The following is a 13,708-nucleotide window of genomic DNA, read 5'->3' on the forward strand; positions in this document are numbered from 1 at the left end:
GGTGTTCTGTGTGCACAGAGATGACCCTGTGTGTGAGTGTGCTGAGCTCTGAGGGACCCCAGAGCCCCTCCAGTGCCACCCCTGCCATGGCAAGGACACCTCCCACTGTCCCAGGCTGCTCCAGCCCCAGTGTCCAGCCTGGCCTTGGGCACTGCCAGGGATGCAGGGGCAGCCCCAGCTGCTCTGGCAGTTCCAGCCCAGGCAGGAATTCCTCATTGCCCAGATCCCATCCATGCCTGCCCTCTGGCAGTGGGAGCCATTCCCTGTGTCCTGTCCCTGCAGGCCTTGTCCCCAGTCCCTCTGCAGCTCTCCTGGAGCCCCTCCAGGCCCTGCCTCTGAGCTCTCCCTGGAGCCTTCTCCTCTCCAGGTGAGCACCCCCAGCTCTCCCAGCCTGGATCCCTGGGCACTGAGGGGCTCCAGCCCTGGAGCAGCTCCGGGGCCTCCTCTGGGCTCTCTCCAGCAGCTCCAGGTGCTGCTGCTGTGTCCCCAGGGCTGGGGCAGCTCTGCAGGTGGGGTCTCACCTGAGGGGGCACAGGGGCAGGATCCCCCCTGCCCTGCTGCCCACTGGGCTCAGCCCAGGACATGGATTCTGTCCCATCTCCAGCTGGGGCAGCTCCTGGCTCCCCAGGCCTGTGGCACTCAGTGCTGCAGAGTTCCCAAGCCCTGCCAGGGCAGGACACGTCCCTGGAATTCTGTCCCTGGAATTGTGTGTGTCCTGTCAGCGTCACCTTCCTGTCCCCACTCCCCGCCGTGCCTGGGGATCCCCGCTGACCCCGGTGTTCCTGGGGCTGCCTGCTGTCCCCACTGTCCCCGCTGACCCCGCTGACCCCACTGACCCTGCTGTCCCCACTGACCCCTGCTGACCCCGGTGTTCCTGGGCTGCTTGCTGTCCCCACTGTCCCCGCTGAGCCCAGTGTCCCCACTGTCCTCACTGAGCCCCGCTGACCCCGCTCTCCCTGCTGAGCCCGCTGTCCCCCGCTGTCCCCCGCTGTCCCCCGCTGTCCCCCGCTGTCCCCCGGTGTCCCCTGGTGTCCCCCGCTGTCCCCGCTGAGCGCGCTGTCCCCGCAGGTGCTGTCGGGCTGTGCCATCATCGTGCGGGGCCAGCCCCGCGGGGGGCCGCCCCCGGAGCGCCAGATCAACCTCAGCAACATCCGCGCGGGGAACCTGGCACGGCGGGCCAACGCCAGCCAGCCCGACAGCAGGGACACCCCCGACGAGGTGAGGGACGGCGACACTCGGCTCTGACCCCGCGGCCGCGGGGGAGTCTTCTTCTTTGCCCCTCTGCACTTGGCACGGTGCTGTGGGGGCACCGCGGGGTGGCTTGGGGCACATGGCAGAGTTTGGGGCACGTGAGAGGATGGTTTGGGGCACATGGGGGGAGGTTTGGGGCACATGGCAGAGTTTGGGACACAAGAGGATGGTTTGGGGCACATGGGGGGAGTTTTGGGGCACAAGAGGATGGTTTGGGGCACATGGCAGAGTTTGGGACACAAGAGGATGGTTTGGGGCACATGGGGGGAGGTTTGGGGCACATGGCAGAGTTTGGGACACAAGAGGATGGTTTGGGGCACATGGGGGGAGTTTTGGGGCACAAGAGGATGGTTTGGGGCACATGGCAGAGTTTGGGACACAAGAGGATGGTTTGGGGCACATGGGGGGAGTTTTGGGGCACAAGAGGATGGTTTGGGGCACATGGCAGAGTTTGGGACACAAGAGGATGGTTTGGGGCACATGGGGGGAGGTTTGGGGCACATGGCAGAGTTTGGGACACAAGAGGATGGTTTGGGCACATGGGGGGAGTTTTGGGGCACAAGAGGATGGTTTGGGGCACATGGCAGAGTTTGGGGCACGTGAGAGGATGGTTTGGGGCACATGGGGGGAGTTTTGGGGCACAAGAGGATGGTTTGGGGCACATGGGGGGAGGTTTGGGACTCGGGGATGGTTTGGGGCACATGAAGGGGTGGTTTGGGGTACACAGGGAGTGGTTTGGGGCACATGGGGTGGCTGTTTTGGGGCACAGGGGGATGGTTTGTGGCATATGGGGAGTTTCAGTGACATGAGGGGGTGGTTTGGGGCACGTCGGGTGTGGCTTGGGACCCAGGGGTTGGTTTGGGGCACATGGGGTGGCTGGTTTGGGGTACACGGGGAGTGGTTTGGGGCACATGGGGTGGCTGGTTGGGGCACTGGGGGTGGTTTGGGACTCGGGGGATGGGTAGGGGCACATGGAATGGTTGGTTTGGGGCACATGGGGTGCCTGGTTGAGGCACTGGGGGTAGTTTGGGACTCGGGGGATGGGTAGGGGCACCCGGGGCGGTCCCGGAGCCGCTCGGTGCCGGCGGGGCCCGGCCCCCCTCCTGCGGGCCGGGGGCGGCGGGAGCAGCGCTGGCAGATAATTGCTCTCCCTGGGGAGTTTTGTCTTCCAAACAGCCTCTAAATGTCACTCTTTGCCAAAGTGACGCCTGTCAGCCCCGCTAATTGTTTATGAGCGCGTCATGTTCCCACCTCCGGCCGCGCTCCCGCCCACCCGCCGGTGCTGGAGCGGGAGCGCGCTCGGGAACGCGCTCCGGGAACGCGCTCCCGAGCGAGCCTGCCGTGCCCAGCGCCGTGCTCCCCGCCGGGCTCTTCCCGCTGCCTTCCCGCCCCGGAGCTGCCGGGAGGGAGCCCTCCGTGCCCCCGCGGGAGCCGGGGCTGCCCCGGGAGCTGCCCCGGGCTCGGCGCGGTTTGGGGGCGCTGGGACCCGCCCGGGACCCCTTGGCGGGGTGCTCCTCCCGAGGAGCCGGGGGAGAAGGGGGCTCCGGGGGAACTGGGGGCTGCTCCCCCCTGCCCTGCCCCGGTGGCTCAGGGCGCCTCCCTCCCTCCCTCCCTCCCGGCAGCCCTGGGGCTTCCCGGCCCGGGAGTTCCTGCGGAAGAAGCTGATCGGGAAGGAGGTGTGCTTCACCGTGGAGTACAAGACCCCGCAGGGCCGGGAGTACGGCATGGTCTACCTGGGAAAAGGTGAGGATGGAGGGGTTACCTGGGAAAAGGTGGGTCCAGGTTGTTTTACCTGGGAAAAGGTGAGGCTGTGGATGGCTTACCTGGGAAAAGGTGGCTCTAGGTTGTTTTACCTGGGAAAAGGTGTTTCAGGGTGGGGAAATGGTGTTTCAGGGTGTTTTACCTGGGAAAAGGTGGCTCTGGGGGGGAGCACAAGGGGAGGTTTGGGCTGTGTTGGGATGTGCCATCAGCAGGAGGATGCCTGCCTGCTTTCCCATCACTTTTCCATGACTTTCCGTGGCCCCCCAGCTCTGGGAGGGGAGTGAGGGGTGCTTGCCCCCCAGGTTTCCACAGCTCCAGGAGTGTTCCTGGGCTCAGCCTGGAATGCCCTAAGCACAAATCCAGCTGGAAGCCACCTTTTGGTTTGGGGGCATGCAGTGGAGAGTGGTGTTGGGGTGTGCTGTGGCAGCAGCAGGGTGCATTCCCTCTTCTCCATGGATGGAAGGGGGGAATGGCCTGGTGCTGATCCCAGCTGGGTGGGAGCTCACGGGCACAAGGAGCAGCGCTGGGTGGATTCCCACGGCTCTCCCTTTGCCATCCTTTCTGTTGTTACAAATCTCTTGCTTGTCTGTGGCTGAGATCCCAAAAGGAATTCACCCCGAGCGTTCCGGGTGGGTTTTGGGGCTCTCCCTCCCCGTGTCCCCTCAGCCCTTTGGGGGCACCAGCTTTGTCCCTGCCCCAAATCCCCGTGCCCTGGGGGTTCAGGGGATGAGGTCTGGGCTCCCAGCTCATCCTCCAGAGGCTCCCTGTTGCTGGGGCAGGGGAATGCTCCGTGTGGAGCTGGGACAGCCCTGCCGTGGGATATTTGGGATACCAGTGGGATGTGGCTGGGCTTGGACACAGCTCCCAGGCACTGCCATGCCATGGCAAGGAGGGAAGGACCAGGCACTGGGAAGGGGCTGCTGAATTTTGGGGGCAGTCCCTGGGGAGCCCCAGTGGGGTCTGAGGGGGTTGGGTGCCCTCAGCCCCACATCCCTGCGGACTCGGCTGTTTTCCATGTGGGAATGGGCTGGAAAGGGGGAGTGGGTGCTCCAGGTGTGCTCCCTGTGGCACTCAGGGCATTCCCGTGGCACTCAGAGCCTTTCCTGGCATTCCTGTGGCACTCAGAGCCTTTCCTGGCATTCCCGTGGCACTCAGAGCCTTTCCTGGCATTCCTGAGGCACTCAGAGCCTTCCCTGGCATTCCCGTGGCACTCAGGGCATTCCCGTGGCACTCAGGGCATTCCCGTGGCACTCAGAGCCTTTCCTGGCATTCCCGTGGCACTCAGAGCCTTTCCTGGCATTCCTGAGGCACTCAGAGCCTTCCCTGGCATTCCCGTGGCACTCAGGGCATTCCCGTGGCACTCAGGGCATTCCCGTGGCACTCAGAGCCTTCCCTGGCATTCCCGTGGCACTCAGAGCCTTCCCTGGCATTCCCGTGGCACTCAGGACATTCCCGTGGCACTCAGAGCCTGCCCTGGCATTCCCATGGCACTCAGGACCTTTCCCAGAGCAGGAGCAGGGATGGGCTCATCCAGCCAGGCTTGCTGGTCCCAGGCAGATCCCGAGGCCGGCAGGATGGGGCAGGGGGCTCTGCAGGGGGAGAGGGCCCGGGATGGGGCAGGGGGCTCTGCAGGGGGAGGGGGCCCGGGATGGGCAGAGCTCCCTGTGGCTCTGGGATCCGAGGGTGCCGGGCTGCAGAGCCGGGGATGGCCGCTGGTGCCCGGGATCAGCAGCGTCCCTGCCCACCCGGGCAGGCTGGAGCTCGCTCCCTGGGGGCTTTGGGTGTGGCCCAGGTGGGCAGTGCCTGCTTGGAGCCCTGCCCAGCCGCCCCTCGCTGCTCCCCGGCCATCCCAGAGCTGAGCCCCCGTTGCTGCTGCATCCTGGCGCGTCCCAGGGAGCTCCTCCCGTGTCCCCCCGGCCCAGGGCAGTGGGACCCTCGGTGCTGCCAGCTCCCACAGATCCCGGGGTGTCAGAGTTACCCCTGTGCTCCAGGAGCGTTTGGACAAGGCCCTCCTGCACAGGCTGGGATTTTGGGGTGTCCTGGCTAGGGCCAGGATCTGGGCTGGTGATCCCTGGGGGTCCCTTCCCCCTCAGGACATTCCGTGGTGCATTCCTGAGCTGCCACGGTGCCTGGGGGCCCTTTGGGATGGGGATCCCCTCCTGCAGAGGGGGCGATTGGGGTCACCCCCGAGATCCGAGGCGGTGGAATCCAGTGTTTGATTGGGACCTTGGGTTTGGGGAGCTGCTCTGCTCTCCCCTGGGCTGCCCTGAGCCGGGGCCATCCCGGGGCCCGTGGGCAGGGAATGGGGCTGGGAAGGGTTGGGATGTTGGGGCCTCTCTGGAGCCGTCCCCATCCCTGCTCCAGCCCCGCCTGGAGCGGCGCGGGCGGGAGAAATGAGGCAGAAAATGTTTCCTGATGAAGTTTGTCAGGGTTTAAACACCATTAATGTGGGAACGCTGTGACAGATTCCCTGCAGCAGCTCCTGCCTGGGGAGGGTGGAGAGCACGGAGCTCTGCAGGGGGATGGGGACAGGCTGGATCCGTGGGCTGAGGCCAGCAGGGTGAGGTTCAGCCAGGTGCCAGGTGCTGCCCTGGGGTCAGCCCAAGCCCCTGGAGCGCTCCAGGCTGGGACAGGGGCTGGAGAGCTGGGAAAGGCCCTGGGGTGCTGTGCCAGCGGCTGGACACGAGCCCAGGGGGGCCGGGGGGCAGGAGGCCGATGGCCCCTGGGCTGTGGGCACGGCCCCAGGGCAGGGACTGTCCCCTGTGCTGGCCCTGCCGAGGGACCCCCTGGAATCCTGGGGGCAGCTCTGGGCCCCTCCTGCCAGGAGAGCCCTGGAGGGGCTGGAGCGTGTCCAGGGAATGGAGCTGGGAAGGGGCTGGAGAACCAGGAGGGCTGAGGGAGCTGGGCAGGGGCTGAGCCTGGAGCAAAGGAGGCTCAGGGGGACCTTGTGGCTCTGCACAAGTCCCTGCCAGGAGGGGACAGCCGGGGGGGTCGGGCTGTGCTCCAGGGAACAGGGACAGGAGCAGAGGGAATGGCCTCAGGCTGGGCCAGGGGAGGTGAGGTTGGACACCAGGAGAAATTTCCCCATGGAAAGGGGGCTCAGGCCTTGGCAGGGGCTGCCCAGGGAGCTCTGGAGTCCCCAGGGGAGCTCTGGGGTTGTTCCAGCCGTGCTTACCTGGGATTCTGGGAGTGCTGCTCCATTCCCGTGTCCCTCCAGCTCCTCTCACCGGCTGCTCCTCTCCTCCCAGACACCAGTGGTGAGAACATTGCCGAGTCCCTGGTGGCCGAAGGACTGGCTTCCCGGCGGGAGGGGATCCGAGCCAACAAGTAGGTGCTGCTCCCATCCTGCTCCCATCTGATCCCGATCCTGGGCTGGTGCTCAGGCACAGAGCCCCTGGATCCCTCGGCTGCAGGCCCTGCTCCTCAGCCCTGAGGTGCCCACATCCCACAGGCAGCCCCGGGGTGTGCCGTGGGCTCGGGGGCTGGCAGGGGCTGCCTCCTTCCTTCCCTGGATGCTGGAGCTCTGTCCTTGGGCTGTGGAGCAGGGACTCTCCCTGGGGGTGGGGTTGCATCCCCTTCATTGCCACTGGAGAGGAGGTGCTGGGACGTGGCTGCTGCTGGGTCTGCCTGGGTGATCCCTGTGCCAGCAGAGCCGAGGCTTGTCCTGGGCTCCCTCACATCCTGGAGCATGGGAGAGGGCTGCAGCCATGGGGACGGGATCCATTCCAGAGGGGCAGGACATTTCAGGGCAGGGTCAGCCTCGTTTGTGGGGTCAGGGAGTCATGGAATGGGTTGGGTGGGAAGGGACCCCAGAGCCCCTCCAGTGCCACCCCTGCCATGGCAGGGACACCTCCCACTGTCCCAGCCTGCTCCAGCCCCAGTGTCCAGCCTGGCCTTGGCCACTGCCAGGGACCCAGGGGCAGCCCCAGCTGCTCTGTTCAGTATCCCTGAGTGTGCTGTGGCAGGGCTGGTGCCAGGGCTGGGAGGGGGCATGGGCACCTTGAGGGCCCTCGGTGGCTCCCTGTGCGTGCGGGGCCAGGCTGACCCCTGGATTCCCATGGAACGTGCCTTCCCTGCTCTCCCAGACTTGCTCTGCCCTGCTGGGAGTCGGGAACACCTCTGCCTTTCCCTCGTGGTGCCCAGAGCAGCCTCTGGGGGGGTTCCCGGGCTCTCCTCCCCCATCTATGGGAGGAGGAGGCGCTTCCAGCTGCATTCCCGCTGGGAGGAGCTGGGCTGGGTCCGGGCGGGGATGGCAGCGACTGAAGCCCCGCGGCGGTGGCCGGTGGCCGGCACGGGGAGGGCGGCTGCGGGGCTGAGTGCCGGCTGCCCGCAGCCCCGAGCAGAGCCGGCTGGCCGAGCTGGAGGAGCAGGCCCGCAGCGCCAAGAAGGGCATGTGGAGCGAGGGCTCGGGCTCGCACACCGTGCGCGACCTCAAGTACACCCTGGAGAACCCCCGGCACTTCGTGGACTCCCTGCACCAGAAACCCGTCAATGGTAGGTGTCCCCGTGTCCCCGTGTCCCCGTGTCCCCGTGTCCCCGTGTCCCCGTGTCCCCGTGTCCCCGTGTCCCTGTGTCCCGCTGTCCCCAGCCCAGCGGGGTGAGCTCCGGTGTCGCTCCGCAGCCATCATCGAGCACGTGCGGGACGGCAGCGTGGTGAGGGCCCTGCTCCTGCCCGACTTCTACCTGGTCACCGTCATGCTCTCGGGGATCAAGGTGAGCCCCGTTCCTGCCACCCCATTCCCACTGCCCAATTCCCACTGTCCCATTCCCACTGCCCAATTCCCGCTGTCCCATTCCTATCGCTCAGTTCCCACTGTCCCATTCCCACTGTCCCATTCCCGCTGTCCCATTCCTGCCGCCCAGTTCCCACTGCTCAATTCCCACTGCCAGATTGCTGCTGTCCAGTTCCCGCTGCCCAATTCCCACCGCCCAGTTCCCACTGTCCCATTCCCACTGCCCAATTCCTGCTGTCCCGTTCCCATCGCTCAGTTCCCGCCACCCCGTTCCCGCTGCCCAGTTCCCGCTGCCCAATTCCCACTGTCCCGTTCCCACTGTCCCGTTCCCACTGTCCCATTCCCACTGTCCCATTCCCACTGTCCCATTCCCACTGCCCAGTTCCCACTGCTCAATTCCCACTGCCAGATTGTTGCTGTCCAGTTCCCGCCGCCCAATTCCCACCGCCCCGTTCCCACTGCCCCGTTCCCGCTGCCCCGTTCCCGCTGCCCCGTTCCCGCTGCCCCGTTCCCGCTGCCCCGTTCCCGCTGCCCCGTTCCCGCTGCCCCGTTCCCACTGCCCAGTTCCCACTGCCAGACTGCCGCTGTCCAGTTCCTTCCCTGTCCGACCTCCTGGCGCCTGACGCTCTCTGGGTCCGGGGCTGCAGCAGGGAGGGGTGGAGGGACATCCTTGTCACCTGCTGTACCTGCGGAACCAGGCTGGGAGGAGCCCAGGGTGTCACCGTGGGGTGGGGACAGGTGTGGCTTGGGTGGGGCTGTCAGACACCCTGGTCAGGGTTGTGCTGGGAGTTCATGGGATCCTGAGATCCCTGAGGTTGGAAAAGCCCTCCCAGCCCCTCCAGTCCCAGCTGTGCCCAGTGCCCACCATGTCCCCAGCCCAGAGCCCTGAGTGCCACCTCCAGGAATTCCTTGAACTCCTCGGGTAGCCCCTTCCAACGTCTGATCACCCTTCCCATGGAGAAATTCCTCCTGTTGTCCAAGTTCTAGGAACCACAGACTTGTTTGGGTGGGAAGGGACCCCAAATCCCCTGCCATGCCACCCCTGCCATGGCAGGGACACCTCCCACTGTCCCAGGCTGCTCCAGCCCCAGTGTCCAGCCTGGCCTTGGGCACTGCCAGGGATGCAGGGGCAGCCCCAGCTGCTCTGGCAGTTCCAGCCCAGGCAGGAATTCCTCATTCCCAAGATCCCATCCATGCCTGCCCTCTGGCAGTGGGAGCCATTCCCTGGGTCCTGTCCCTCCATCCCTTGTCCCCAGTCCCTCTGCAGCTCTCCTGGAGCCCCTCCAGGCCCTGCCAGGGGCTCTGAGCTCTCCCTGAAGAATTTCATTCTCCCCTCCAGGTGAACATTCCCAGCATTCCCAGCCTGGATCCCTGGGCACTGAGGGGCTCCAGCCCTGGAGCAGCTCCAGGTCCCTGTCCAGGGGTCCCCTGAGCTGGAGTCAGTCCCTGTTTCCCCAGGCAGTCAAAGGGCTCTGTCCTGACACAAATTCCCCAATTTCAGTCCCCAGAACACCCCTGGAGCCAGGGAATGGGGCAGGCTCCTCCCCAGGGGGGTTTCCGCCCTCCTCCCGAGGTTTGGGCCCCTCCCTGGCCCTGACTGTCCCCGTGTCCCGCAGTGTCCCACCTTCAAGCGCGAGGCTGACTCCGAGGTCCCGGAGCCGTTCGCGGCCGAAGCCAAATTCTTCACGGAGTCACGGCTGCTCCAGAGGGACGTGCAGATCGTCCTGGAGAGCTGCCACAACCAGAACATCCTGGGCACCATCCTGCACCCGGTGGGTGCCAGCACGGGCTGCCTCCGGGGGCTGGGGCTGCTCCCAGTGGGGGAACTGGGACTTGTGGTGGGTTTGGGACATCCTGGGCTGTGAGGAGGGCAGAGCCTGGGGGTGTCACTGGGATTTGTGGGCTGTTCCCTGTGGGTTTGGGACATCCTGGGCTCTGAGGAGGGCAGAGCCTGGGGTGTCACTGGGATTTGTGGGCTGTTCCCTCTGTGTTTGGGACATCCTGGGCTGTGAGGAGGGCAGAGCCTGGGATGGCACTGGGATTTGTGGGCTGTTCCCTCTGGGTTTGGGACATCCTGGTCCATGTGAGGAGGGCAGAGCCTGGGGTGTCACTGGGATTTGTGGGCTGTTCCCTGTGGGTTTGGGACATCCTGGGCTGTGAGGAGGGCAGAGCCTGGGGGTGTCACTGGGATTTGTGGGCTGTTCCCTGTGGGTTTGGGACATCCTGGGCTCTGAGGAGGGCAGAGCCTGGGGTGTCACTGGGATTTGTGGGCTGTTCCCTCTGTGTTTGGGACATCCTGGGCTGTGAGGAGGGCAGAGCCTGGGATGGCACTGGGATTTGTGGGCTGTTCCCTCTGGGTTTGGGACATCCTGGTCCATGTGAGGAGGGCAGAGCCTGGGGTGTCACTGGGATTTGTGGGCTGTTCCCTCTGTGTTTGGGACATCTTGGTCCATGTGAGGAGGGCAGAGCCTGGGGTGTCACTGGGATTTGTGGGCTGTTCCCTGTGGGTTTGGGACATCCTGGTCCATGTGAGGAGGGCAGAGCCCGGGGATGGCACTGGTGGGGTCTCCAGCAGCACTGGGAGCTCAGGGGACATCGAAGGGGCTGTGCAGGTCCCGCCCAGCAGGGCCAGGGCCTGGGGGGATCCTGCTGACCCCGGGGGGGATCCTGCTGACCCTGGGGGGATCCTGCTGACCCTGGGGGGGATCCTGCTGACCCCGGGCCCTCTCCTGCTCGCTGCAGAACGGGAACATCACGGAGCTGCTGCTGAAGGAGGGCTTTGCCCGCTGTGTGGATTGGTCCATCGCCGTCTACACCCGCGGCGCCGACAAACTGCGCGCGGCCGAGAGGTGGGGTGGGGATCCTGCTGATCCCTCTGCTCCCCCTGTTCCTCTTCTCCTGCTGATCCCAGCTGATCCCTCTGCTCCCTCTGTTCCCTCTGCTCCCAGCTGATCCCAGTGCTCCTGCAGATCCCACTGTTCCCATTGCTCACTGCTGATCCCATCTGATCCCACTGTTCCCGCCGCTCCCAGCTGCATCCATGGGGTGCCCAGAGTGACTCCAGCTTCCCCCAGCCCCGTGTGGCTGATCTGGGGTGGGATGGATGGGATCTCTCCTCCATCTCTCCCCGGGGCTTTGCTGGCAGTGCCACCCCCGGCACGTCGGGGTGTCCCAGCCCCGGTGTCCCACTGTCCCCACCCCGCAGGTTTGCCAAGGAGCGCAAGCTGAGGATCTGGAGGGATTACGTGGCCCCCACGGCAAACCTGGACCAGAAGGACAAACAGTTCGTGGCCAAGGTGAGCGGGGCCGGGAAGGGACACTTGGGGACCGGGGCACAGCACAGGGTGCCCAGCTCCCAGTCTGGCCTCTCCATGGGTTTGGACAAACCCCAGAGGGGTCTCCCTCAGCTGGATCCCAGCCATGGATCCCAGGGTGCTCTGGGATCTCCAGCAGGGCAGGAGTGGGAAGAGGTGCCAGGAGAAGAGAAGGAGCCCTGAGAGAGGGGCTTTGGTTTGTGGGCACGGACTGGGGGTGTCCTGGCACCTCGCTCAGGTGTGCCGGGGCCACAGGGATGGGCTCACACCTCAAGTGATTCCTGATCCTCCCAGGGGACGGCTGCCCCATGGATCAATTCCTGATCCTCCCAGGGAATGGCTGCCCCATGGATCAATTCCTGATCCTCCCAGGGAATGGCTGCCCCATGGATCAATTCCTGATCCTCCCAGGGAATGGCTGCCCCATGGATCAATTCCTGATCCTCCCAGGGAATGGCTGCCCCATGGATCAATTCCTGATCCTCCCAGGGAATGGCTGCCCCATGGATCAATTCCTGATCCTGTCAAGGAATGGCTGCCCCATGGATCAACTCCTGATCCTGTCAGGGAATGGCTGCCCCATGGATCAATTCCTGATCCTCCCAGGGGATTGGCTGCCCCATGGATCAATTCCTGATCCTGTCAGGGAATGGCTGCCCCATGGATCAATTCCTGATCCTCCCAGGGAATGGCTGCCCCATGGATCAATTCCTGATCCTCCCAGGGAATGGCTGCCCCATGGATCAATTCCTAATCCTGTCAGGGGATTGGCTGCCCCATGGATCAATTCCTGATCCTGTCAGGGAATGGCTGCCCCATGGATCAATTCCTGATCCTGTCAGGGGATTGGCTGCCCCATGGATCAATTCCTGATCCTCCCAGGGAATGGCTGCCCCATGGATCAATTCCTAATCCTGTCAGGGGATTGGCTGCCCCATGGATCAATTCCTGATCCTCCCAGGGAATGGCTGCCCCATGGATCAATTCCTGATCCTCCCAGGGAATGGCTGCCCCATGGATCAATTCCTGATCCTCCCAGGGAATGGCTGCCCCATGTGGTGGTTCCCACTTCTCCCAAAGGTTGGAGATGCTGCTGAGCCTCTCCTGGTGGGTGCTGGTGTGTTCCCTGCCCTGGCGCGGGTCCAAGGGTGCAGCCGGTGCTGGAGGGAGGTGAAGCAGCGTGGGCTGGTCCCGGGTGGGGTGCGGGAGCTGCGGGATCCGGGCAGGATCCGTGGGATCAGCCCCACTAGATGGAGCTGCCGCCTCGCCCAGGCAGCGGCCGCGGCTCCCGAGCTGCTGGAATTTCCCTGGGAATGGGCAGCAGCCACATTTCTTGGAAAGTCGGTCTGGTCCCTGTGCAGGGTCGGGTCCTTCCAGCTGCTCCGGTCCTGCTGGGACCAGGATCGTGTCCGAGCAACCTGGCCTCACCTGGGTGCTCCTGGGGAAAAGCAGGAGTGGGATCAAGCCTGGCAGCTCCTGGGGAAAAGCAGGAATGGGACCAAGCCTGGCAGCTCTGGGGAAAAGCAGGAGTGGGATCAAGCCTGGATGCTCCTGGAGAAAAACAGGAATGGGATCAAGCCTGGCAGCTCCTGGAGAAAAACAGGAATGGGATCAAGCCTGGCAGCTCCTGGGGAAAAGCAGGAGTGGGATCAAGCCTTGGCAGCTCCTGGGGAAAAGCAGGAATTGGGATCAAGCCTTGGTGGGACCTGGGGAAAAGCAGGAATGGGACCAAGCCTGGCAGCTCCTGGGGAAAAGCAGGAATGGGATCAAGCCTTGGCAGACCCTGGGGGTCTCCTGGGTGCTGGGGGTTGAATGGAGCAGAGATGGAAAAGCTCTGGAGCTGCTGGGACAGCCAGGAGCTCCTGTAGCTGCTCAGAGCTGATCCCTGTGTGCCCTGGCTCGTGTCTGCGGGGATGAGGTTGGGAATGGCTCCTGTGCTTGCTCGGGTGGCTCGGATGTGGCTGGGACAGCAGCAGAGCTCCCTAAAACCTGCCCAAACCAGGGAGGGCTGGCTGGGCATTCCCTATGGGAGCAGTGCAGGGACACCGAGCTCGCAGGGGCTCCGGGAGGCCGGAATTGAGAGCCCGTCCCTCAGCATAAGGACGTGGCTGTCCCCTCCCCGTGGCGGTGACAAATGACACCCGGGCAGGTGTCCCGTGGGCACGGCAGGGCCGCGTGCCGGCGCTGGAACGCCGGGAAGCGCCGCTGGCAGCGGCTGCCACCGGAGCGGTGCCAGGAGCGGTGCCAGGAGCGGTGCCAGGGCCGTCAGTCACGCTCCGCTCAGCTGCTGGAGGGGGCGGGCGGCTGGATGCTCCCGGCGCTTCCAAGATGCCGTGATTCTGTGGGATAGCAGCAGGCGGGGCTCCCCCCAGTCTCTGGAAAGGGATGTCCCGGGTGGCTTTGGGATCAGCAGCATCTCCCCCCATCCCCAGGATTGCCCTGGGAATGGTGGGCACTGACCCCCGGTGCTGTGGAGTGCGATCCCCCAGGGTTGGGGGGCAGAGTTTGCAGGATCCCCCGATTCCCTGGCTCTGCGGGGTCCCTGGGAGCCCCCAAAGGCAGCAAACACCGTGTCCTGTTTTTCGGGGAGGAGACTGGAATTTCTCCGCCTGTTGGGTCGCTCCTGCTCTTCGCACGGGGCTCTGGAAT

At 64.9% G+C, this 13,708-nt stretch overlaps 1 protein-coding gene across 1 annotated transcript in view; it reads left to right on the forward strand.

Moving 5' to 3' along the window:
• The window catches only part of SND1 (staphylococcal nuclease and tudor domain containing 1), an 80,190-nt gene that overhangs the window by 3,145 nt on the left and 63,337 nt on the right, over nt 1-13,708 (forward strand). Inside the window, exons 2-9 of the mRNA XM_059847681.1 lie at nt 1,069-1,218; nt 2,874-2,994; nt 6,261-6,339; nt 7,346-7,506; nt 7,634-7,725; nt 9,362-9,517; nt 10,488-10,594; nt 10,951-11,041. Coding sequence (XP_059703664.1) covers nt 1,069-1,218; nt 2,874-2,994; nt 6,261-6,339; nt 7,346-7,506; nt 7,634-7,725; nt 9,362-9,517; nt 10,488-10,594; nt 10,951-11,041 — 957 coding nt within the window. The remainder of the gene's footprint in view (nt 1-1,068; nt 1,219-2,873; nt 2,995-6,260; nt 6,340-7,345; nt 7,507-7,633; nt 7,726-9,361; nt 9,518-10,487; nt 10,595-10,950; nt 11,042-13,708) is intronic.

This window comes from Haemorhous mexicanus, chromosome 5 (assembly GCF_027477595.1).
Source record: "Haemorhous mexicanus isolate bHaeMex1 chromosome 5, bHaeMex1.pri, whole genome shotgun sequence".
NCBI classification, from domain to species: Eukaryota; Metazoa; Chordata; class Aves; order Passeriformes; family Fringillidae; genus Haemorhous; species Haemorhous mexicanus.